Source organism: Papio anubis, chromosome 1 (assembly GCF_008728515.1).
Source record: "Papio anubis isolate 15944 chromosome 1, Panubis1.0, whole genome shotgun sequence".
Taxonomy (NCBI): Eukaryota; Metazoa; Chordata; class Mammalia; order Primates; family Cercopithecidae; genus Papio; species Papio anubis.
Window position 1 is genome coordinate 31842393 of NC_044976.1, and position 24776 is coordinate 31867168.

Consider the following 24776-nt stretch of genomic DNA (forward strand, 5'->3'; position numbering starts at 1 on the left):
CGAGACCAGCCTAGGCAACATAGTGAGACTCCATCTCAACAACAACAACAAAAATACAAAAATTTGCTGGGTGTGGTGGCGCAGGCCTGCAGGCCCAGCTACTTGGGAGGCTGAGGTGGGAGGATCACTTGAGCCCAGGAGGTCAAGGCGGCAGTGAGTTGTGACAGTGCCACTTGCACTCCAGTGAGACCTTGTCTCTAAGACCGAAAAGAACCAAAAGCCAGGTAACCAATAATTTCCTTGAGAACAGGAAAAGCAAAGTTGTTTTCTTTACATTCTGAGCCTGTGGGTGCCCTTCTATTGCTTCAGGTAATAGAAGGGTCATTTTGGAACCTGTTAGCCTTTACTACCCAAGATGACCCATTCCTCCTCCTGACCTATACAGCCTGGGCCAGAGAGAAAGGGACAGACTTGTCTGACTTGGAAATCTCTGGGACCATTTTAGCAAGTGAGGAATTTGTAGTGCTTTGTGTGTAGAGTGTGAATGTGAGTGAGTGCGTGTGGGGACACATGCATGCAAAGCAGGGTAGATGATGGGCTTTCTGCAACTTTCATCTGTTTCAATTCTCTTGGCCCCAGGCCCAAGATGCAGCTGCAGAGCATGGAAGGTTCTGGAGCACACAACTGTGAGCCCCAAGGGCAGAGTGCACCCTGCAGCTGCTTTGTACCGATGCATGTTGGCGGGCTGGGCTGCCAGAAGAACCTGTTCTCGATCTTCACACAGCTGATCTCTGCACTTCCCTGCAGCGCGTAACCAGGGTCACACTGGAACACCGTGGAGTCGCCGGCTTCCCAACTGTCACCACTCCGGCTCCCATTCTGCGGGATCCCAGGGTCATTGCAGGACGTTGCTGTGGACACTGGGGCAAGGAAATAGAAGAGAGGGTAAGGTTGCCTGGGTGTCTGCCACTCAGGAGGCTCCCAGCTCATCACCCTCCCTGACTGCCCCATTCGTGCACTGCCACAACCAGCATCACCTCCCCACCATCAGCAGCAGCTGTGGCCACAGTGCCACTATTCTCACTCCCGTTACTATCACTGCCTCTACCACCACTTGTGATCACATTTGTCACTCTCACTGATATCACCACCACCATTCTTCCAGTACTTCACCATTACTGTCATCTGCCTGTCATGAGATGCTATGAGTTAAGCATGATTGTACTGTTATAATTATAGATCTGAATCCAGCTTAAGAATACAAGCATTGTTACACAAACAAAGCATTGCAAGTTTGTATAACGTAACTAACATGATCAGAAGGAGGAAGTGACAAGATAATCAAGTCTAAACTCCATGTGGCTCACGGTTGTAATCCTAGCACTTTGGGAAGTCAAGGCAGGAGGGTCACCTGAGGTCAGGAGCTGGAGACCAGCCTGAGCAACACAGCAAGACCCTGACTCTACAAAAAAAATTAAAAAATTAGCTGGGTGTGGTGGTGGTTGCCTGTTGTCCTAGCTACTCTGGAGGCTGAGGTGGGAGGATCCTTTAAGCCCAGGAGTTTAAGGCTGCAGTGAGCTATGATCATGTCACTGCACTCAAGTGTGGGCGACAGAGTAAGATCTCATCTCACAAACAAATGAACAAACAAACACATAAACTCCATATATTCAATTGGAAGGGTTTGCAAAGGACTTTGGGAGTTGGCCTGCCTAAATGCTGAGCAGCGCTTGTGAGGTTACAGGAAGTTACTGAAGTTAGGTCAAGATCATGCTCTCTCTTGCAATGGCAGACAACCAAGGATCCATCAGACTGAAACCATATTTGAAGAAAAGTCAGATATTTGTAGCAAGTGGGCAGAGAAGAGTTCAAAAATAGCTGAGATATATTAAAAATCCAAAATACTCAGGAATTTGAGAGATCTTCGTATCTAGTATCTAACCTAGTTTAACATAGAGCAGGTGTTTTATAAGTGAATACTGAATGAATGCTAGATGGAAAGAATACATAAATAGAAGAATGAGTGGGTGAATGAATGAACAAATGTGGCATGAGAAAACACACCAGAGGAACAGGTGCAAGAGTTAGTCCAGAAAAAGGAATCTCAAGAGTAGGAACAACCCTGGCTGCCTCCACGGCCCAGAGCTAACAGCGGGGCCTGGTCCCAGTCCCCAGCTATGTCATCCCTCATAGACTGTGCTCAGCAGACTCTAGGGCAAGGAGGTTCTTGAAACCACAAGATAAATAATACTCATTTGATTGGAATGTCAGTTTTCTCAACATTTTAAGGAAAAACTACTTTTATACCAAAACAAAAGAATTTATTCTGGATTACAAGGTAAAATTCACATTAGTTTTTAAGCAAAAATGTGAAGCCTTAAAGATATTTTGTGCTTGCTACACCCTCCAGACCTCCTGGGGATACACACCCATCCTCTTCTGCTATCAGGAGGACGTCAATGGAAAAGTTTGAGAAGCAGCAGCCTAGGGCAACTGTATACACTGATATCACTAATTATAACCTCTAGGATCGTATACGAGTCTTGAGTTACACAATCTGATACCTTCTATTCAATAACACGTAAAGAAGCATACAGCAAACTATGGCCCACAGCCATATCTGGGCCTATGCCTATTTTTGTAAATAAAGTTTTACTGGAACACAGGCACACTCATTTGTTTACATATCAACATCTGACAGCTACTGAACTTATTTATAAAGTCAAACATGCATCAATCTTTTTCCTTCCCAGTTAAAACCAGACTTAGCTTTCATCTCTAGCTTTATAGTGCACTGTACACATGTAAATAATCTCCTAGAAGAAAAATAGCTCATTGTTCTGGCCATACTTGGAAGGATTATTTATATGGGAGGGAATAGAGTACAATGATTAAGAGCTTAGGTTTAAGACTCACACACATGGGTTTTGCTATTAACTGGATGACCTTGTATGAGAAGCCTCAGAGCCCACATCTGCAACATGGAGTAATAATGGTGCCCATACTGTAAGGGTCTTGTGAAAATTATAAGAGTTGATGTAGTGAAGAGCTTAATGTGGCACCTACTCAATAGATGGCTGCGATTATGCTTCCCGCTCACCTTTTTTTTCTGTTCTCACTTTCTCTCTTTAATGCTCCTGAATTGGAGCTGCTTGGCGAAGCACCTGGGGAAAGGCTGGATCCACGTGGTACAGACAGGATGTTAGATGTTACACAGTCATGTTTACTTAATAAAGCCAAGCCTGCACTAATCGTCCCTGGCATTTCTGTACAATCCCCTGTCAAATATACACTATAAAGTTAACATGGGGTGAGCCGTTCTCTCTTCCCTAGAGTAGTCCTGGTATTTGCTAACTGATGACAGCAACAGGGAAGGTGACCTTTCCCAAACCTTGGTTATGTCCATAACACTGGGCCATGCTGTCATGACCTTTCTGGAGCCCAAGCTAGGTAGCTTTGACCATGCTACTCTGCCTAAGCAATGCTAAGGGCAGCTTGCCCAAGGAAACTCTTATATTAGAGAAAACCATCCATTCATGTGTTCATATCTTCATGTGCCCATTTGCTTACTAAGCAGTGAGTGGGCACCTATTGTATACATACACTATGAGAGAGTCGGGAGGCGTGGCATGACCCTGTCTTCTAAGAGCTTTTAGTGGGATGTCAAGTACGTGCCCAGCTTCAAGACGAGACAGAATGCCTGGTATTGACAATGTGCTGAATAAATAGAAGTAAAGTGCCGGGGTGCTGTGGGCTACAGCAATTTTACTCTGAATGGGGAGAGTAGGAGGCAGTGGCATCTGAGATGAACCTTGAAGGATGAATAGGACTTCTATGAGCTGGGCAGTGCATGGGAAAGCAGCCTGCATACAGCATAGGAGAGCACCCAGGGACTCTGTCCCACGTGGCTACACTGAGGACGCAGTGGAGGTCAGATAATGCAAATCTGTGAGGGAATTTGTCAGCACAATTATGGACTTTTTAAAAAAATTTTTTAAGCCGTACCCATCAGCTTGGGCACAGTTGGAGAAAATATGTCTGGTTTTAATTATGCATAATACTCCTTTCCCCAGAGAGTGGATTGAGCCATCTCTTTAGCATTCTACCCTCCTTACTGCTAGGAGATCCTTCCATTGCTTATCCCAGCAATTTCCCAAGTTTGTTCCACGAAACGTTAGTCTCTTGAGATGGCCTTGAAAAAAGTCATCCATGATGGAATATGTTTGGAAATTGTGACCTACCAGACATCTTTTGAATTTAAGTGCATTAGTATAGCAAACGTTCTCAGAGGTCCCATATTGCAGAACATTTCCTTAGGTCTGCATCAGCCTGAGCACCTCCCCAGCATCACTTGATCATGCAAACTTCTTTTTCCTTGCAATATCAATTAGTATTCCATGGAACTCTTAGGAATAGACAGAAAATGCTAGACTGGAAGCATGCATGAGTGTTAAATGAACAAATTAATAAGTATTAAGCAATGTGATGCCGGAGACTCTCATCTGCTCCCCACGCTGCTAAATGCTCATTTTCACGGAGATGACAGACGTAGAAGAAAAGAGCTAGAAGCAGGATTTGCAACTCTGTAACAATCTCAGTGGTGCCAGGGATATACCCCAACCACCCTTAGCTGACACACCAACTGGGAAAGAGCTCGGGGGCAAAGCTGTGGCACAGGTGCCACAAGAAATCGCTCTGGAATCACCATGGAAACTCCCCCCTCCCTCCCACCACACACACGGTGGAGTAAGGAGATGGTAATGAAGACAGCTGCTGTATAATAAACACGAGCAGAAACCGAGGCAGAGTCACTTGTTCAGGGAGAGGAATGATGGAAGAGGCACTTCAGAGGAGATGAGATGATGCATTCCAGGGAGAGGCAGGACCAGTCATATAAATTATCTCATACTGGGATTTGGATGTTTGAGCATTGGCCATTTTGGGTAGCTCTTTGTCATGCTCCTCCATAATTGGCTATTGCAGTGCCTAATTAATAAAACGTAGATGACTCATGTTGGCTTCCAGTCTTTGCTGAAACCTGCACTCAACTAAGAACCGGAGCGTGCAGCATGTCCCATCAGCTCATTCATAACCGTGCCCCAAGCCACCATCTACTTGTACCTCCCACATCCCTCCTCATTCCCTGTGCTTCAGTCACATGGGGTAGCCCTCCACTTCCGGAACCCACATTCCTGCATCTACACTTGTTCATGTGTTCTTTGCACCTAAGATGCCCTTTTCTCTGTTTTCCATGTAATAGGGATGCACAAGTCCTCCAAAGTCCATTTCAGTGGCACCTTTCCTTGTCATAGATGACTACTTGCTCCTTGAAACACTTTCTTTTCTTGAGTAACTTCTGCTTGTCCTTCGGGTCTGAGCTTGGACATCATCTTTTCTGGAACATCTTCCTTGATGCTCCAAGGTGACCATTATAGTCCATATGTCTCCATCCAGATGCTTATCTATTTGCATGTAAGTGTCTATTAACCCACCTGTCTTCCCTACCAGAGTGAGCTCAGCACAGACATTTGAACAGGTGCTAACTATGTACCAGGCACATAGCAGATGCTCAATAACTATCCTTACAGGGACTGAGGGGTGAAGGAAAGCGAGGGCCAGAGGGAGGTGGGTGCCATGTGTCAGGATATGTGGAGTGGGGCTGTCAGAGGGCACGCACAGACCTGAGAATTGAATGGCAAAGCCCTGCTTGCTGGTGAAGAAGTCAGTGCTGAACTGCAGGACGACCGAGTTGAAGGTGCTGTGCAGGTCCTTGGGCAGGGCTGGGCCACTCAGCTCCTTCAGCAGAACCCCGCTCTCCACAGGCCCATCCCAGATGCGCAGCACGTCGTGAACCTCCTCTGTGTCAAACACCAGGAAATGTAGCCTGCATGGAGAGAAGAGGCAGCGGTCATCTGGGCTCAGCCCCTTCTTTCCAGGGGCTTCTGGTCAGAAGGTTGTAAACCTACGAAGCCTGGCCCTAAACCTACAAAGCCCTAAACCTATGAAGCCCAGCAGGAAGGGAGAGAAGGCAGCGTCTGGCAGCATCCTTATGATTTCACCAGGCCAGCTCCTCCCAATGGGGCCTCCAGCAATGGGTGCAAGAGTGAGAAGTGTAGCTTCTGTGCATCCTTTTCTTATTATGAGCTCCATGTTGCCATTGTCAGACTGCATCCCTCTCCTCAACCTTACATAGCCCACAGACCTCTCCCTGAGCCCATATTGTTACCATTCTAGGTTGGGAGGGGAATACTGAGAAGGCAGGATCTGGCTTGGACAAAGGATATAGGTAAAATAAATAATAATTGGGGCTAGAAGGCAGGGGGAACTGTGGAGTCTCTGAGAAGCTGGCCCAGCCACAGTGCAGGTAGGGGTGACCTCATACCTCGGTTTCCCAGAGCAGAACTCTGGGGATATTAGCTATATATAGGCCTGTCTTAGATAATCTCTGCAGACCTCAGGAGGCCAGATAGGGGTCTCCCTGTGTGGGGGTCTGCAGGACACAGACAGAGCTCTCAGATCAAGGGAGCTCAAGTAGTAACCTGAATTTTTCTGGAACCAAAGATTCCAACAGCCAAAGATATCTTGGCTACAAGCCTGTGTGATTCTCTCTCTTAATCCATTTTTTTATTATTGTGGAACAATTTTAGACTTACAGAAAAGTTGCAAAGATAGTGCAGTGTTCCCATAGACCCTTCACCGTGTCTTCTATTGCTAACATCGTACATTTCCATGGTGCATTTGTCACGACTAAGAAAGCAATGTTGGCACACTTACTATGAACTACACTCCAGACTTTATTTGAATTTCACCAGTTTCTCCACTGATGTCTTTTTTTGTGTTTCAGGATCCAATCCATTTATCACTATCTCTTTTTAAAAACATCTTTTTAAATTTTAAAAATAAGACATACTCGAGGCAGAGAAAAGGCAAACAATATACAGATGTACTGAATTTAAAAAAAGTCTCTCTTTCACACAGCCAACCTGTTCTCCAGAGCTATTCAATTAATAGTAGGTTTGGTACATATGCTTGCAGAGCTTTTTTCAGTGAGCGCACATATACATTGTTCCCTCAAAATGAGACATATTTTATGTAGTTTTCTATAACTTTCTTTCTTCATTTAATACTACATCATGGACAAAACATCACCCTCATTTTTTTTTTTTTCCTGCAGAAACAGACATTGTTATATAACACAATTTCACATGAAATTGCAAGGAACATTCCCATATTTACGTAGCTTTCTGCATTTCTGTGGATATTTCAGTTGACTTGCCAAAGTAATTCTGGGGGGAGAAGGGCATCTATTTAAAAATTTTAAAATAAATCCTGCTAAATAATCCTCTCAAGTGATTGTTTAAATTTATATTCTCACTAATCAGTATTGATGTTACTATTCTCTCTAAACTTCACCTCATCAGCATTAGATATTATAATGTTGTAAATATATTCTTTATGAAAATGCTCCCCCATCTGCTAGGCCACAATGGAATCTTGCTGGCAGTTTTGAGTTTAGATGATTTAGTAAGGTTGGGTATCTTTGCACATATTTACTGGGCACTTGTATCTTTCAAATTCTTTATCCATCTTAATTGATGGATGCAAACTTTTAAAATTCTACTTATATATTATGACTTTTATTTATCTTATATATTTTGATTTCTCTTTTATATGATGTATTTGTTGCTAATCTTTTCTCCTAGTGTCTGGTGACTTTTTCTCATTTAACTTTGGTTTGTGGTATCCATTTTGGTATAGAAGTGATTCATTTTATGTAATCAAATATGTTAATATTTTCCTTTAAGGATACTGGATGTCATGTTATGCTTGGGCAAACCTCTCCCCCACCCAATGATTCAAAAACAAACAAAACTTTAATCAAAACTTTAATACTTTCCTGGGACTTGTATAGTTTCTTTCTTTTTCTTTTCTTTTTTCTTTTGTTCTTTTTTTTTTTTTTTTGAGACAGGGTATGTCTGTTACCCAGGTTGGAGTTCAGTGGTACAATCATACTCACTACAACCTTCTGAGTAGCTGAGACCACAGGTACATGCCGCCATGTTTGACTAATTTTATTTTTTGTATGGATGGGGTTTTTCTGTGTTGCTCAGGTTGCTCTTGAATGCTGGGATTCAAGCAATCCTCCTGCCTCAGCCTCCAAAAGTCCTGGGATTACAGGTGTGAGCCACTGCGCCTGGCTAGTTTCATTTTTTGAGGCTAATAAGTTCATTGTTCTTCCAAATTGACACTCAATTGTCCCAACACCTACCTAAAGTAGCCTTTTCCACACTTTGCCTACCAAAACATCTGTTTACTCCCTCTGTAGCATCTACCAGTCTATCTTTAGTGTACTTATTTGTAGACCATGCTTCTCCCTAACTAGATCATAATTTTCATGAGTGTGGAACCAGGCCTTGCTTGCCTAGGATGTGTCTGACATTTTGGATGGTGCCCATGATGCCCATGGATGATGACACGCTCATAGCTGAAGAATCCTGATTCTTCCTACTGGTTTGAAATGTCCCCTTGGTTGTGCGCTGTTTCTGGACTCTTCTCTCAATTCCAGTGGTCTCTCCTTTCCCTATACTAGAATCTACTTGTGGTACCAGGAATACAGCTACTCAGCTTACTTGGGTTTCCATATTCTCAAATTTTGATTTTTTTTACCTAAAACTTACTAATTCCCCAAATTTACTCTTTTAGATGAACTTTATGGTTACCAAGTCCCAAAAAATGTGATTGAGATTTTGATTGGAATTATACACACATTGATTAATTTGGAGATAATTGATATCTTTGTGTTACTAATTTTCCCCTGACAGGAACATTGTAGATAACTTAGTTTACGTACTTTGCAAAGTTTTATGTTTTTCATCTTTGTTACGGTTTTCTTCTTTGCACACCTCTTGTTAAATTTCCTCTTTGACAGTCCATAAGTTTATGGTATTGGTTCTATTGTGAATGAGATTTAATGTTTAGTTACATTTTCTAGTTATTTATTGTCAGATATATATGTGTGTATATATATATATGTGTGTGTGTGTGTTTCTTACTTTCAGTCACTAGTTAGTACTCTTAGAAACCAAGAGAATCTCTTGGATTTCCTAGGTGGAATCTTTTATAGATATAGGAAAGGATTCCTCAAAACCCGGACCTGTGTGAGGCTAGGGCCCCACATTTGATAGAAAAGAGGGAGAAGGAGATCCCTAGGACAGAGCACAAACATGCATACTCACTGCTGTGCCAGGCTGCCCCCTGCCTTCTCTGCTTTCTCTGCAGTGATCAATGCACTGTGAAATCGGCAGCCAAGAGGAGACCAAGTGCCAGCCGTGTGGTGTGGCTGTACGTGCTCTCAGAAAAGAGGTTGCTGTGGGCCACACTCATCAGGGAAGGCAAAAGGAAATGAGACCTGAAGTTTGGGTGGCGTGAAAGGAGAGTGCTTTCTTTGGATTTAATAACATGAGATAAGATCCGGAGGCAGACAGAAGGTGAAGCTGTCCGGGAAGAAAGGCAACTCCATACTTGAGTTCAGGTGGTATCAGGATGCCATAGAGAATACAGCTGGATTGTGAGAGGGAAGAGAACGAGAGTCTCAAAATTAGCTATGGGAGTTTGGGCTTTATCGTGCTCTAGTTAGAGACTGACTCTAGAGGCCATGTGAAATCCTGAGGGTGAACAACTGAATGAATGAGTGAGTGAATCAATGAATGAATAAATGAAACCTCAGTCTGACAGGAAGCTGAGAAAAGCAAGAATATGGGGACTAAATAGACATGAAAGAAAATGTGTTTCCATAACAACCACTGTGTATAAGGCACTTTCACATTAGCCCATGGAGTCCATGCAAGCATCTTTATTTTGTAGGTAGGACTAGTCTCATCTTTAACAATGAGAATACTAAGGCTCTGAGAGGGTAGGTAACTTGCCCAAGGTCATGGGCTGGTTAGACAGTAAGCTGGAATTGCTATTATTTAATACTAATCCAGGTCAGACCTTAGTGCTTCTAGTCTGTCTCCTGACAATGCTGCCCACATCTCTAGGAGGAAGAGGTTGTGGTTGAGAGCTAGGGAGGGGCTGGAGAGGCTCTATCAGTCATCAACAGTTTACATGTGAGTCATACATAAGCTGATATGAATTAAAAATGCCAGTTCATTGCATTCGGCTTAGCTGATCTGATAAACAGACAAAGTGAAAGGCTTGGCACTGATGTTGTGGAGAGGAGTGTAGAAGAGGGGAGGAGGAGGCAGAGTTCTCTGTGTGCACAAACAATACAAGTTGGCAACGGAAAGGACAGAGGCTCAAGTTCAAGCCCCTTTCGGCACTTGTTCACTTAAGCTCCTCCCATATGCGGGGTGCTGCAGTATAACAGTGAAGATGACAGACAGGGTGCCATTCCCCGGGAGCTTCTGGAGATGGGCAATAACCCCCCAGACACAAACTCACTCAAAAATTATCAGCTGTGTCCAGCACAGCGCAGGACATGGCAGAGTGCTGAGGCAGAGTATCCATTTCAGACAGAGTGGCCGGAGAAGACCTTCTAAGGAGGTGGCATTTAAGCAAGATGCCAAGCCATGTGGACAGCAGGCGGGGCGAGAGGTGGGAGGAAGCCTGTGGTGAATAAAGGACAGTATGTGCAAAGGCCCCAATGGAAAGGCCATGGAGGCTGATGCTGGGCCAGGAGAGGCAGGCAGGGTCAGGGCTGGCGGGACTCTGTGGTGGGGGGAAGATGTTCGGCGTGCACTATAGGAGCTGAGGGAAGTCACTGGTATATTTTAAGCTGAGATCTGACAGGTTCCGATTTACATTTTAAGATCACTCTTGGTGCCTGGGTAAGAAAAGATTGACAAGGGCAAGAGTGGATGCAGGGAAATTAGCTAGGGGCTGCCACAGGGGGCCAGTGACCCCTTTTATTATAAACCTCTGATGGTCGCCAGTAAAGACTTGGTTTGCCAAACCCAACAACATTTATTAAGACTCTTATTGAATACTTTTCTCATCTTATAGAAATCAGAGTCTATAAATGCTAATGAGCAGTTCTGATCAATAGAGAGAATTCCAGGCCATACCAGACATTGGGGTTTGTGTGAGCAGCTCCCCCGTAGGTGAACACTGGGTCTTCTTCTGACTTTTGATATCCTGAAAAAAGTTTTCGGCCCCCTCCCCCTTGCACTGTGCCCCCAGGTAGCAGAAACTGAAGTAGGGGAAAGAGGTGAAAAGATCTGCCTTCCTATTGATGACCTGCTTGTCTGCGTGCGCGTTTCTTTGGGCCACAAACACAAAACAGGCCATTTCCAGGGAAGAGGAATGAAGCACGTTGCATGTCAAGTTCTGTGTTGAGAGCTGCAGAAATGTGCAAGGCTCCGCGTTTGTCCTGGAGGAAACTTATTGAAGGAGACACCCAAAACATAATAATATATGCCATAGGTGCTAAAGAGTGGGATAAATAAGATGCCATCAAAATAACCGGAGGAGAAAAAGAGCTAAATGTTTGTAGAAAATCTCCTATGTGCCAACTGCTTTATGTACATTGCCGAGTATCCTCATAACACCTTGCAGTTGAGAGTGAGTTCTCACTATTTTGCTGTGGAAGAACTGAAGTTCCAAGGGATTAACAGAGGCAACTAGCAAGGGTCAGAGCCGGTATTCAAACCATGTCTGGCACCAAAGGACTTTCTTTTACACCATCTTCTTCTTTTAATTTGAAGAGGCAAGGAAAGCTTCAAGGAGGCAGTGTCTTTGAAGGAGTTTTGAAGAAAGGAAAGTGTGGAGAAACTGAGGGAGAGGAAGATGGCAAAAGAGGGAAAAGCATATTCAGAGGCATCGAAAGTGTAACTGGCCTTCCGGGATCCAGTTTCCCTCCCATCCTTTCAATCCACCTTTTCCATCAGGACCAGGGTGATCCTTCTGAACCGCTCCTCTGACCCAGTCTCTCCTCCTTGTCTATAGGATAAAGTCAGACTTCCGAGGGGACACACCAAGTCCCTCCTGGGCTGCCCCAGTTGCCTTCTCCCATTCTTCTCACCCTTTACTGATTTCCTTCTTATTCTCTTGCTTCAGAGCCTTCTCTCTGCCTGGAAGTTCCCCTTGCACATGCCCCCATGCCACCTGTAGTGGGTTGACTTGTGTCCCCCAAAAGGATATGCTCAAGTCCTTACCCCTGGTACCTGTGACTTTGATCTTATTTGGAAATATAATCAGATGTGATCAAGTTATGACAAGAAGGGCATACTGGATTACGGTGGGCCCTAAATCCAATGACTGATATCATGATAAGAGAAAAGAGAGGGAGATTTGGATACAGAGACATGAGGGAGACACAGGGAAGGAGATCATGTGATGGAGGCACAGATAGAAGTAATGTGTCTGCAAGACAAGGAATGCCAAGGGTTCCTGGCAACCACCAGAAGCTACGAGAGACATGAGACAGATTCTTCCCCAGCATTTCCAGAGGGACCTTGGCCCACTGAGAACATGATTTTGGACTTCTAGCCTCTAGAACTGTGAACAAAACACATTTCTGTTATCTTAAGCTATTCAGTTTGTTGCAGCAGCCGTAGTAAATTCTTCTACCCCCTGACTGATGTGTACTGGTAGGTGCCTCACATCTAGTGGGCAGCTTTTCCACAGGCTTCTCCTCATCCTCCCCATCCCTGCAGTCTGGAGAGATGCTCCCTCTACAGGCTCCTGCTCTATCAGAGTCATCTGTTGACTTCCCTGTCTTGCTGAATCCCTTAACTCTTGTGCCAGTGTCACATTCACTTCTATATCTCCGGTACCCAGCATGCGGCCTGACCCGTACTAGCCCCTTGGTGAATGTTGTTTGATTGAATTGATGAATGAAAGAATGGCTCACCAGCTTTCAGGGACCCCTGTGGTTCATCCAAACTCACCCACTGTCCTTGCCAAGCATCTCTCACTCTACAAGAGGCAACTCAAACAAATCCTATATACTAAGGAAGATACTTCCTATTTCTCTGGAAGTTTTGAGCTCTTCCTTCACCACTCACATCCAGCCCCTTTGATCTTACAGCTGTATCTTTGGTGCTCTACACTACCAAAGACATAGAATCTAGCCACACAGAACCTGGGCCAGAGCTCGCTGCTGAGTCTAAACCTGGGAGAAACTGGGATACTGCAACCACAGTCTCACACTTTTTAAATTCAGCCCTGTAGGTTCCCTGAGCCTATAGTGATACTGATAGTCATACTTTAAATCTATAAATAGTAAGTACAAGGCACTGGTGATTCAGATAGGAATATGGCATGCTTCCACCCCCTGCCTGTGGTACAATCTACAGTAAAGGTATGTACAGAGAAGGTCCCTAACTTAGGTCAGGGAGATGAGACCAGGCCTCCTGGGACAGGTAACTACTGAGCTGAGTCTTGATATCTTTATAAGAGAAAAGAGAGATGAGAGATTAACAGGATGAGTCCAGATGAAGGGAGTGGGTGAGGAGGGTGAGAAGGGGACAGAATGTGGGCAGAGAAAAGAGGGTATGCAAAGATACAGATGGGATGTAGAGGTTGGCCCACCTAGGAAATGACAAGCTCTTCAGGAAGACAAAGCATGAGGTGCGGGTGGCTGAGAGCTGAAGCGGTGGCTCAGGGAATGGTGGTAATGTCCAAGCTGCAGAGAAGCGCGGAAGTCATAGTCCCCATTCTCCTAGTGAGAGCAGTTTCCCTGGTGCTGGGGCAGTGCTGAGGGCAGCGAGCGAGGGGTTCCACCAAAGAAGGGCTTTTCAGTTGGTCTCCTAAGTCTGGTATCTGGTTTGCCTGGGTTGCATCTTGGGCACTCATGATAATCTGCAGTCTAACTCCAGCAAGTATGCCACCTCAGGTACCTGGGTCTCACTGGGCCCCTGGTTCTCCCTCCCATTCTTTGGTGGGGCTGCCCTGAAGTTCTGCTTGCCCTGCAGGGGCTGGATATTGACTTCATTGCTGATTGCAGGGACATCCTGGGATGTGCAGATATTCCTGTTCAAGTCTGAGATCTCCACATGCCTTTCCTCATGGTGTTTTCAGAGTTCCACCTCCCACTGTAACACCCACCCCCCCCCCCCCCCAACTAACAGCAGGCCCTAGCTAAGGGTGCACCTACCTGGCCCTCACTCCCTTACCTCTTCCCACCAGCCCCCTCTGAGACTCCACTGTGCTTTGTTGAGGCTAGTGTAAGGTTCATGACACTCAGCTTCAGCAACAGGAGATTTTCTACCAGAGCCTAGATCTGAGAAGTTGGGAGGACAGTGGATTCTCACTGCAGGGGCCTGTCCCTCTCAAGTGCTGTCCACAGGCAAAACTTGCTTCTGGGATTATGGTCCTCAGTTCTTTTAGTCTGAAGGAAACTTGGACACACTAGGTATTAAAAAAAAAAAAAAAGATTCCCACCTCCCTGCTTATAGGCAGTTTATCTCTATCCCATTGCATATTGGAAAGGCATGCAAAAATGAGAAAAGAAAAAAAATTCATGGCACCTTGACATGTTGATTTTACTTGCCTTCTGACTGGGCCCCAGAATATGAAATGACTTTGGATGCTCCTAACCAACAGCCACCACCGCAGGAACACAATAAACCCTTCACTGATGTGAGTCACGATGGTGGATCTTTACATTAGGGGAAAATGGCACGTGAATGAACAGCTGCTGCAGGGGAAAGGGGGTCAGAAATCACTCCTGTCCCCACATGAGAATGCAGCTGAAATTATCCTTGGTGACACTGGAAAGGGCAATAAGAAAATAATACTTGTTTTATCAAATGCCCCCCTCTAAGCTGCCCGAGCTGCAAACTAACAATTAAACCATGATCATAATAGCAGACAATAATAATTAAGTACCATGCTATCCAAAGAGCAAAAACTGAGAAGACAGCCCAAAGCCCAAATCCAGCATTGGTGTCTAGAGCAAAATAAAAGGCTTTTCTCTTCAGGGACCAGCTGGCATTCAAAAGAAATAAAAGATTCTTTGGTTATTTTCTAAAGTGGAAAAATAAAACTGGGCTTCAGGTCACTGAAAACGCCGCAGAATGTTCCAGGGTAGTGACTGGTGTCTTGGACTTAGGCTGTGACCTTGTGTTTCCCTCTAACATGCTGGGCGACCTCCGGCCAGCTGCCCTCTCTTCCTCATCACCCTGTAGCCAGAGGCTCTGAGACTGCCTATCACTAGACAGAGTCCAGAGTCTGCCCTGTCGGTGTCAGGGATTCTGTGAGGGGCCAATGTATCTTTGTCCTTGGAAGAAATGTTTCCATAAAGTAAAAACACTGGTTGTGGGGCCAAAGACCTGGGTTCAAATTGTAGTTCTTTTTTTTTTTTCCCTTGCTCTGTCGCCAGGTTGGAGTGCAGTGGTGCCATCTCGGCTCACTGCAATCTCCGCCTCTTGGGTTCAAGCTATTCTCCTGCCTCAGCCTCCCGAGTAGCTGGGATTACAGGTGCATGCCACCTCACCCAGCTAATTTTTGTATTTTTAGTAGAGACGGGGTTTCACCATGTTGGCCAGGATGGTCTCAATCTCCTGACCTTGTGATTCGCCTGCCTCGGCCTCCCAAAGTGTTGGGATTACAGGCGTGAGCCACTGCGCCGGCCTCAAATACTAGTTCTGAGAAAGCTAATTTGGTGACCCTGCAGAGCCTCAGTTTACCCCATGTAAAATGGCTGTAATTTCAATCTATCAAGCAGCATTGCTAAGAGTATTATCATAAATGAAATCACATATAAAGCATCTAGCACATAGTATTAAAAATCATCAAATGGTAAAAATCACCTAAAATAATTCCATTTTTGTTCAATTTATTATATTTTTTACTTGACTAAGAGAGATGTGCTAAAGTTTCCTATAAGGATTGTCAATTTCTCCTCATATTTCTGACAGATTTTGCTTTATGTTTTCTCATTAGGTTACTTAGTGCAGAAAGATTCACGACTGTTAGCATTATTGTGGACCATGCATTTGATCATATGAAAGCATTCCCTGTGTCTCTTTTAATGTTACTTAACCTTGAATTTTATCTTTTTTTTTTTTTTTTTTTTAAAGAAAAGCAATATTGTGATCCCTGCTTTTTACTTCCATGTGTTCTCATGCTATTCTTTTGTCCCAACCTTTTATTTTTGAAATTTTGTTGTCCTTCTGTTTAGCAGCATTCTTTTAAATTTTATCCAACCCAAGAATCTTTGCCTTGCAATATGAATGTTTCCCAGCTCATAGCTCCTTACAGCTCCTGCTTTCCCTGCCACAGGTCAGTCAGTAGTTGCTCTACACGTTACCGTATTGGCTTCCTTTCCCTGTGCACCATCATCTTGGGGCCTCTCTCTGGGAGCCTGTGTTTGCTCCCTCTGCAGACCCTTTGCTCAGCATCTGAGTTTTGCACTCTGCTCAGGCACCTGACCTTAGTTCTTTGCCGATCCTTCAGAGAAGCCTCAGATGATAGCACTTTTGTGCTCTGGGCCTTATATCCGGTCACTCTCCCAGTCTCCTGCCCATCCTGAGCTCCTGTAACCTTGATCTGCTCCAGAGGCTGCCTCCACTCCCCGCATTCTCTTTTCTCTACATGAGGCCTGGAGCCTTGAATTACTTTGTGGGATAGATACCTCCAGCCCCACCCAGAACCCTGTTCCCACTGCAGAGTGGCACTGGACTGTGAAGTGTGTGAAAAATTAACCTTTATTGTGAGATTTGGGGATTATCTGTTATATCAGTTAGCCATTACTGTTGGTAATAATACGAGCTTATTTCCACCATCCTGTTTTATGCTTTTTTGTTTTGTTTTGTTTTGTTTTGAGACAGAATCTCACTCTGGCACCCAGGCTGGAGTGCAGTGGAGTCATCTCAGCCACAATAAGCTCCGCCTCCCATGTTCAAGTGATTCTCGGGCCTCAGCCTCCTGAGTAGCTGGGACTACAGGTGCGTGCTACCATGCCCGGCTAATTTTTCTATTTTTAGTAGAGATGGGGTTTAAGCTGGGTTGACCACACTGGTCTCGAACTCCTGGCCTTAAGTGATTCACCTCCCTCAGCCTCCCAAAGTGCCGGGATTACAGGCATGAGACACCATGCCTGGCTGTGTTTTATGCTTTTGTTTATTATATTTTCTTGCTTTTTTGGGTTATATTTCTTAGTTTTTAAGTTTTCTTTATTGATTTGCAAAGTACACATTTTGTTTTAAATTCTATGGGTGGTTGTCTTTAAGCATTTTCAAAAGTACTCCTAAACTTGTATTTTCCCTAATCATCAAATTTAAGAAAAATAATATATTATACCATTTTACTTCTTCTTATGTAAGACAGTAAATCTTAAAAAGGTTTTACTTTTCCCTATGCCCTCCCCCAACCATCAAACCATTGACAATATAAGTAGGGACTACAGGCCCAAGTTATGCACAGTCTTTCATGGTCACCAATTCTTAGTACCAAGTAGTTTTTCTAAACATCTCAGTAGGCTAAAAATTATATGTCTGTATTAGCTTCCTATGGATGCTATAACATATTACCACAAACTTGGTGGCTTAAAACAACAGAAATTTGGCCGGGCATGGTGGCTTATGCCTGTAATCCCAGCACTTTGGGAGGCCTGGGCAGGTGGATCACCTGAGGTCAGGAGTTCTAGACCAGCCTGACAAACATGGTGAAACCCCGTCTCTACTAAAAGTACAAAAATTAGCCGGGTGTGGTGGTGGGTGCCTTTAACCCCAGGTACTCAGGAGGTTGAGGCAGGAGAATCACTTGAACCCAGGAGGTGGACGTTGCAGTGAGCCGAGATCACGCCACTGTACTCCAGCCTGGGCAACAGAGCGAGAATCCAAATCAATCAATCAAACTAACAAACAAAAATAAACAAAACCAGAAATTTATTCTTTCATAGTTCTGGAGGCCAGACATCTGAAATCAGTATTGCTGTGCTTCAGTCAATGTGTCAGTAGGGCCATGCCCCCTCTGGAAGCTCCAGAATAGACTCTATTCCTGCCTCTTCCAACTTCTGATGCTGTTGGCATTCCTTAGCTTATGGCTATATCACTCTAACCTCTACTGCTGTCTTTGAATCACCTTCTCCTTTACGTGTACAAAACCTCTGTCTTTCTCTTACAAAGTTGCATGTGGTTGCATCTAGGGCTCACCCAGATAATCCAGGATAGCCCCTTCATTTCAAAATCCTTAATCACAGCTGCAGAGATCCTTGATCCAAAGAAGGCAATATTTCCAGGTTCCATGCATTAGAACCTGACATCTTTGGGGGGCCACTGTTCAGCCTGCTACAATGTTTTTGTAAGTTCCTCAGGAAGCCTATGAGAGCCAATTTTATGTGGCTTTTGTGCATATCTGAGAATAATATGTCACCTTTGTAAGTGAATTATATTTCCTGGCTGAATCAACACTTCTTGGGACCAATAACACCACTGGCTTTGGACTTTGGTATTATGTTAAAGAAAAGGAGTCTTAGGAGGGTTGGATTAGTTGTAGTGGTTTTGTAAATGAATATTTTATAGAATGAGGGATGACTGTGTACTTGCTTGTGTGAGCTGGTTTTGCCAAATGCTTGTAGGGATTTTTTATGATCCATCCTGAGCTCCTATACCCTTGATCTGCTCCAGAGGTTGCCTCTGCCTCCTGCTTTCCCTTCTACCTCACCCAAGGCCTAGAGCCCTGAATTACTTTGTGGAGTAAGCACTCTCACCCCTTGCAATGATTTCATTTTTCATCACGTTGTATCTACTTTAATTTTTGCCTGGAAATTCAATGAATCCTTTCACTTCATTGAGAACATTTTAGCCCTGGTCACCCCACTCCCCACCTTTTCCCCAGGGGAGATGGTAGCCTTTTGTATTTTATTATTCCTTCTGCTCCGTTTCATTGCTGTTCTGCATTTGTGCTTCCTGGATTGGCACTCTGTCTTCCATGTTTGTCTACTTTTCATTACTTAGAGTCTAGCTTGTCTACTACTTCAGTGCTTTTATTTCTTACAAGGCAAATGCTGCTGTCGTGGATTTTAGTTGTTACTGTGTGTTTAATTTCTTCGCATCCTCTGTCACCTTCATCACTGTCTGTCTATCTCAGAATCTGTCCTCCCGCATTCTATCATCTATCTTCTATTGATCATCCATATTTCTTATATTCAAATGAGATTATTATGTCTATACCCATTTACATTTTCTTGTCTATTATAGTAAAACATTTTTAGAAAAAAAATTTTGTATTTTTTCAGGGACATGTTTCTCTTTTAATGAATGGTATGTGTTAAGTGGCATCACACAAGTTTATTTTATGTATTTTTTGCTTATTTCTTTACTTATTTTTGGAAAGGGAGAGATCTATACTGGTTCAGTATGGTCAACCCACAGGGAATGTGCATTTCTTTGGTTGAACAGTTTATTCTCCTCCTAGGAGATGTTGGAATTCAGTTTTAGGATCTTAAACCGGTAGTCAAGTTGATGCATTCTGGCCAATTCAACTACTCAGTGTAGCTCGGTTGGATTATCGTATGAGGATAATTTGAAGTAGTTTGAGTTTCTTTCTCTAGAGGTGTTCCACGAAAAGCTGAATGGCCAGAGAGTGCCACCATTCTCAAAGCTACATTTATACCTACCAGGCTATCCACATCCTCTCCTTCAAAAAATGTTTACATTCCTTTTGGCTATTCCCTGATTTGTTGAAGCCTTAAATCTGACAAAGGAATACTCCACTGTGTGTTTGCTTCTCTGTTCAGTTCCTTTAGGAGGTCAGCTCTTGCAGTGTAAGTACATGGACCTTCTCTGTTTAAGGTTTAACTTGCTGTAGTTGCTCAGAAATAAACCCTCTGGAAGCTACTGAACCTGCGGCCATAATTCCTGGCAAGAGCTGTGAATGCAAGCTTCACTTCTGGTGCCTTCTGCCTCCTCTGGGCCAGCTGCCCACTTGCTGGCTGGAGGGAGGCAACACTGACCACAGTGGGGAATTGCTGCCCTGTGACTGATCTGAAATGACAGCAAGGGAATCCAGGTTTCGGGCACAACCAGATGTTTTTCTAGCCCAGCATCCTCCCAGGAAGACAAGTTCCACTGGGCAGGGGTCCTGGTTAATCAAAACCATGCCCCCCAATGCCTGCTGCATGGTGACCAAAATCCAAGAATGGAGTTTTCAGTTTTCCCTATATGTGAATCATTAAGAAGTATCCATAAAGTTAAAAAACAAGGACTATTAGCCAAATATGAACTTTATGGGCATCAGGAGCAGAAATCTGAGTGTCCAGAGTGAGAAGTTCTCCACCTTCCGTGGGTCCCAGACCTCCGTAGGGAAAGCATGTCAGCAGAGGACTGTCTCCTCTCCCTTCCTCCTTCCCCCTCCATGAAGCCAGTCAACAATAGCTTCAACCCTAACCACATTTGCACATACAAAATGACTCAGTTCTTTTGAATATAACCAGGGTCCCTCAAACAGTGCTCCTAGGCTCCTCCCTGGCTTCCCAGCCAATTTATCCTCTGCACTGCTGCCATGGATCTTCCTGAAGTCCTCATATCCCCCCTAGACAATGAGCTCTTCCAGAAGCAGCTGTGTATATTCCTATCTTCCTCCCTTTCACATGCCTTGGAGGGCCTCACCTCCACCCTGCATGGGGAGCTCCTACGGTTCTTTAAAGTGTAAAAGTGCTTCCTCTCTGTAGTCCACTCCCAACTGCCATACAGAATTATGATCTGTCCTCGCAGACACTTTTCTATTGTGTTTCGTGCATACTTCTACTATAGCAGTTATCACATTATCTTAGAATCTATAGCAGAAACTGTGGGTTGGATGATCTGTGCTTCATTTCCAAACTGCTCATTTCTCTTTACTATTGAGGTTCTAAAAGCAAAGCAAAATTGATTTCCCATTTTCCCCTGCCAGGCGTGGCAAGTTCTGACTAATGAGATGTAGGACAATATCTCTAAGGATAGTGGTCCTTCCCAAATACACAAGCAAACTTTCATTAGGAGAGAGCTCCGTGCCCTTTCCTCTTCCCTCTTCTTTTAGACTGGAACACAGACATAATGTCTGGAGCTGCAGCAGCCAAGTAGGTAGCCATGAGGATGAAAATCTCGGGATGGCAGAGCAAGAAGAAAGGTTATGGCTTCCTGAGCAGCGGTACCAGGTCTGGATGGGACCTTCAGGTTCTTGTTCCAGGAGAAAAATGAACCCCCATCTGTTGAAGCCAGCTTTAGTCCGTTTTTCTATTTTCATTCCTAACTGATATAATTTCTATCTATAATACTGAGACCTTCAAGGGGAAAAGCTGTTTCTTATTTATATTTATACCCCCGTGCCTGGCAGCATGCCCAGCACTGAGTAAAGGCTCCAAGTTTTTAAATTGAACTGAACGTTGTTACTGTCTTTAAAATGTTCCAACAGCTCCTTATTATGCTGAGAAATCCATTCAGAGTTCTCATCTTGGCCTTCAGTGTGTAAAGACTCCTCTTTACCCACACAGCCTTATTTGCCCACATGTATGCAGCTCCAGCCACGTCAAGTGAGTGCCCTTTCGTGGTCAGATCCTATATTTTCCCCTATGTTCATGCTTTTGCTCTCCTACCCCTACCTGGAAAGACTGCCTCTACAGTCCCTCTCTCTCTTCTCTGTTACTGAACTCCTCTCTCTCTTCTCTGTTACTGAACTCCATTGCTTGGCTTGCACTTATAGCATTTATTTTATCTTGGAAGTAGCTGTCTGTTTGACTATTTCCCCACTAGAATGTGAACTCTTGGCAGACAAGGCTTGGCCTTGGTCTGGTCTTTGTGTTTCCAACTACACAGCATCACACAGTCTCTGGCACAGAGCAGGTATTCAATGCATATTTTGTTAGATGGAATCAGACCACAGCCTGAATGGCAGACTGGAAAGAGCAAAGACTGACGTTAGACAAAACATGTTCAAAATCCACAATCCGGGGTGATTGTGAGATCTCAAGGAAGGTCATTTATCCTTTCTGGGCCTCGATGGTCTGATCTATAAAATGGGGACAGTAATAACTGATTCAGAACCTGGTGTGCTATAGGTATTTGATAAATGTTAGATAGAGGCGCAGGACCAAGAGCAAAAGGCTTTCCCTCCCTTTCTTATCCAAGTTTTATCTGAGCTGGCCCACTGATTATTAAAAACCAAACCAAACCAAACCAAAACAAAACCCTCCAGCCCAACACTAGAAGCTGAGAAGAGGTTCCACTCCTACAGGATGAAACTTCTGTGTTCTATGCACGGATGACACAGGCAAGGGTGACAGGGAGAGAGCAGCTCATGGGTCTGCCCTCCTGCTGTCAGCTGCCAGGCCTGGATGGAGTGCAATGGCCCATCCGCCCCATTCTTCCATTCCACTCTTGTCACACACATCCAAGCAGGACCCATGTTCCAGCTTGGACCACACCCAAGGGTAAGCCTGACCATAGATTCCTGCAGCCAACCACTTCGCCTCTTGGGCACTCCTGGGAAGGGACCATCCTTGCCCAGCTTGCTGGAGCAAACCTGGCTACAAATCCCTCTGGTCACCCCCAGTGCTTGATCAGGGCTGAAGCAGGGTAGGGAGATGCGCCTGAAAGGCTTCTCCTGTCCGTGCCCCTGGAAATAACCTCATGGGCTAGCCTGCTGCCTAGCCCATGCCCCTTTCCATCTGGCACACCTGCTCCCACCTACAGTATAGCACCCACCACCTGAGATCCTTTAGGGGTCACTTACAGCCTGTTGTGCTTAGGAATACTCTGTTTGGGTAAAATTGACAATCCACCTAGCTCCAGGTGGGAGTTCTCATCATTTGGGAATTACATGCCAGTCATGTTCTAGGTGCTTTATATATGCTCACTCAATCCTCATAGCAACCTTAAGGAGGGTACCCTCTTTAATTATCATCTTAAAGATAAGAGAACTGAGGAACAGAGGGCTTAAAGAGCTCCCTGAGCAACACAGCAAATAAGAGTGGCAGGTAGGCTGGTACCAGAGTCCAGCTCTTAGTTATGACTTGATAGTAAATAAACAATAAAACTTATGGGACATAAAGAATCCAGCTGAATAATCAAACCAAATGGCTCAAGTGCAAAATGCAGTTGATGCAGGAAAAAACAGACAACATTGTAAAACAAAACACAAATAGTATTCTCAGAGATACAAGATGATAACATATTGATAAAAACAAAAGTAGGCTGTCAAGAGTAGTCTAGAAACGGAAAAAGTAGTTTCCTCAAAATAAAAACAAAAGCAAGATTTCCAAAATAAAAAGAGGGTAAAGAACAGGATAATTACTGTTGAGAACTGAATTAATGAAAACACAAGATCACTGGCAGAATAAAAACGGGATATAGAACTTTGAAATCACTAGAACAAAAAGCCAATTACAACAGATCAGCTAACAACAGGAAGAGTTAACAATAAAAAAAGCAATACAGAAGCATAATGTATTTTGTTTGAAAGAAAGCATAATACATTTTATGTAAAAGAAATATAGCCCCTTGTACTCCTTTCATATTCTTCAATGCCCATGGAACATAAATAAAAGAAAAACATTCAAAAAGTAAAAAAAGGCACAACGCAGTCAAAATAAAAATAATGAAAACCATACAAAATCTATAAACTACTTAGTAACTGAAAAAATTCTTAAATATTCTTGGATTTAAGAGAAATCTAAATGAGTTATAGACTAGAAATGAGCCCAGTTGAACACTCTATAGGAAAAAGACAAACTGTCCAAACAAAAAACACACAAAGAACCAGAAGCAGCAAAGACAATTAAATATCCCATTGTCCATCTAAGCGGTGAAGACTAAAAAGTATTGACAATGTCTAGTGATACTGTGTGGGGTAGCAGGCCTTCTCATAGACTTCTGGTGGACTCGTAAATTGCTATAATATCTAGAGGAAATTTTGAGGTCACGTATCAAAATTTGCCTCCTAAAAATATATCCTAAGGAAATAAAGGGACAACTGTTCGAAGATTCAGGAATAAGAATGTTGGAGTGAAAAGCTGAAAAGATTCACTTATTCAGCAGATGAATGGTTAAATAAATTATGGTGATGCATACAATATAATTCTCTGTACCCATCAAACAGGATGACGTAGATCTATATACATTGACATGATGAGATGGTGACATATGATCAAGTGGTAAAACAAAAAACAAGTTACTGAGCCACACATATGGATGAACTTGGTTTAGAAACACGTGTATTACATTTGCTTTACGCACATATTGGCACACAAAATATCCAAAAGAATAAGTAGAGCAAACAGACATTAATAGTTATTTTATGTGGGATGTGAGGAGGGGTAAGATTACAGAGTAAGACTGTAGAAATGTTTCATTTCAAGTTTATACATTTCTTTGTTTAAATTTTGAATTTTAAAAAAATGATTATCTGGCTGGGTGCAGTGGCTCACACCTATAATCCCAGCACTTTGGGAGGTCGAGGCAGGAGAATCACTTGAGGCCAGGAGTTCGAGACCAGCCTGGCCAACATGGTGAAACCCCGTCTCTACAAAAATTAGCCAGGCGTGATGTCGCTCACCTATAATCCCAGCTACTTGGGAGGCTGAGGCATGAGAATTGCTGGAGCCTGGGAGGTGGGGGTTGCAGTGAGCTGAGACAGTGCCACTGTATTCCAGCCTGGGCAATAGAACAAGACTGTCCAACCCCCTCCCAAAAAAGAGTACCTAATTTGTATACAGAAAAATTCTATACAGATATTTCCAATAAAAAAGATAATAACTAAATAAGGACTCAAACACAAAGGGGCTTTTTGTGTTTGTCTAATTATGAACGTGAGTTATCCTAACTTTGCTGCTGGTTATTCAAGACAGGTGTGTGTGTGTGTCTGTGTGTGTGTGTGTGTGTGTGTGTGTGTGTGTTGGGGGTTGAGGGAGA

The 24776-nt window shown here is 43.8% G+C and overlaps 1 protein-coding gene across 7 annotated transcripts in view; it reads right to left on the reverse strand.

Annotated features, from left to right (window-relative positions):
- CSMD2 (CUB and Sushi multiple domains 2) overlaps positions 1-24776 on the reverse strand; it is a 649640-nt gene that overhangs the window by 145309 nt on the left and 479555 nt on the right. For all 7 annotated transcript variants that reach the window (XM_021939191.2, XM_021939203.2, XM_031666818.1 and 4 more), the window contains 2 exons: positions 5622-5824; positions 669-860 (listed from right to left, as the gene is read on the reverse strand). In XM_021939191.2, the coding sequence (XP_021794883.2) occupies positions 669-860; positions 5622-5824 (395 nt within the window). The remainder of the gene's footprint in view (positions 1-668; positions 861-5621; positions 5825-24776) is intronic.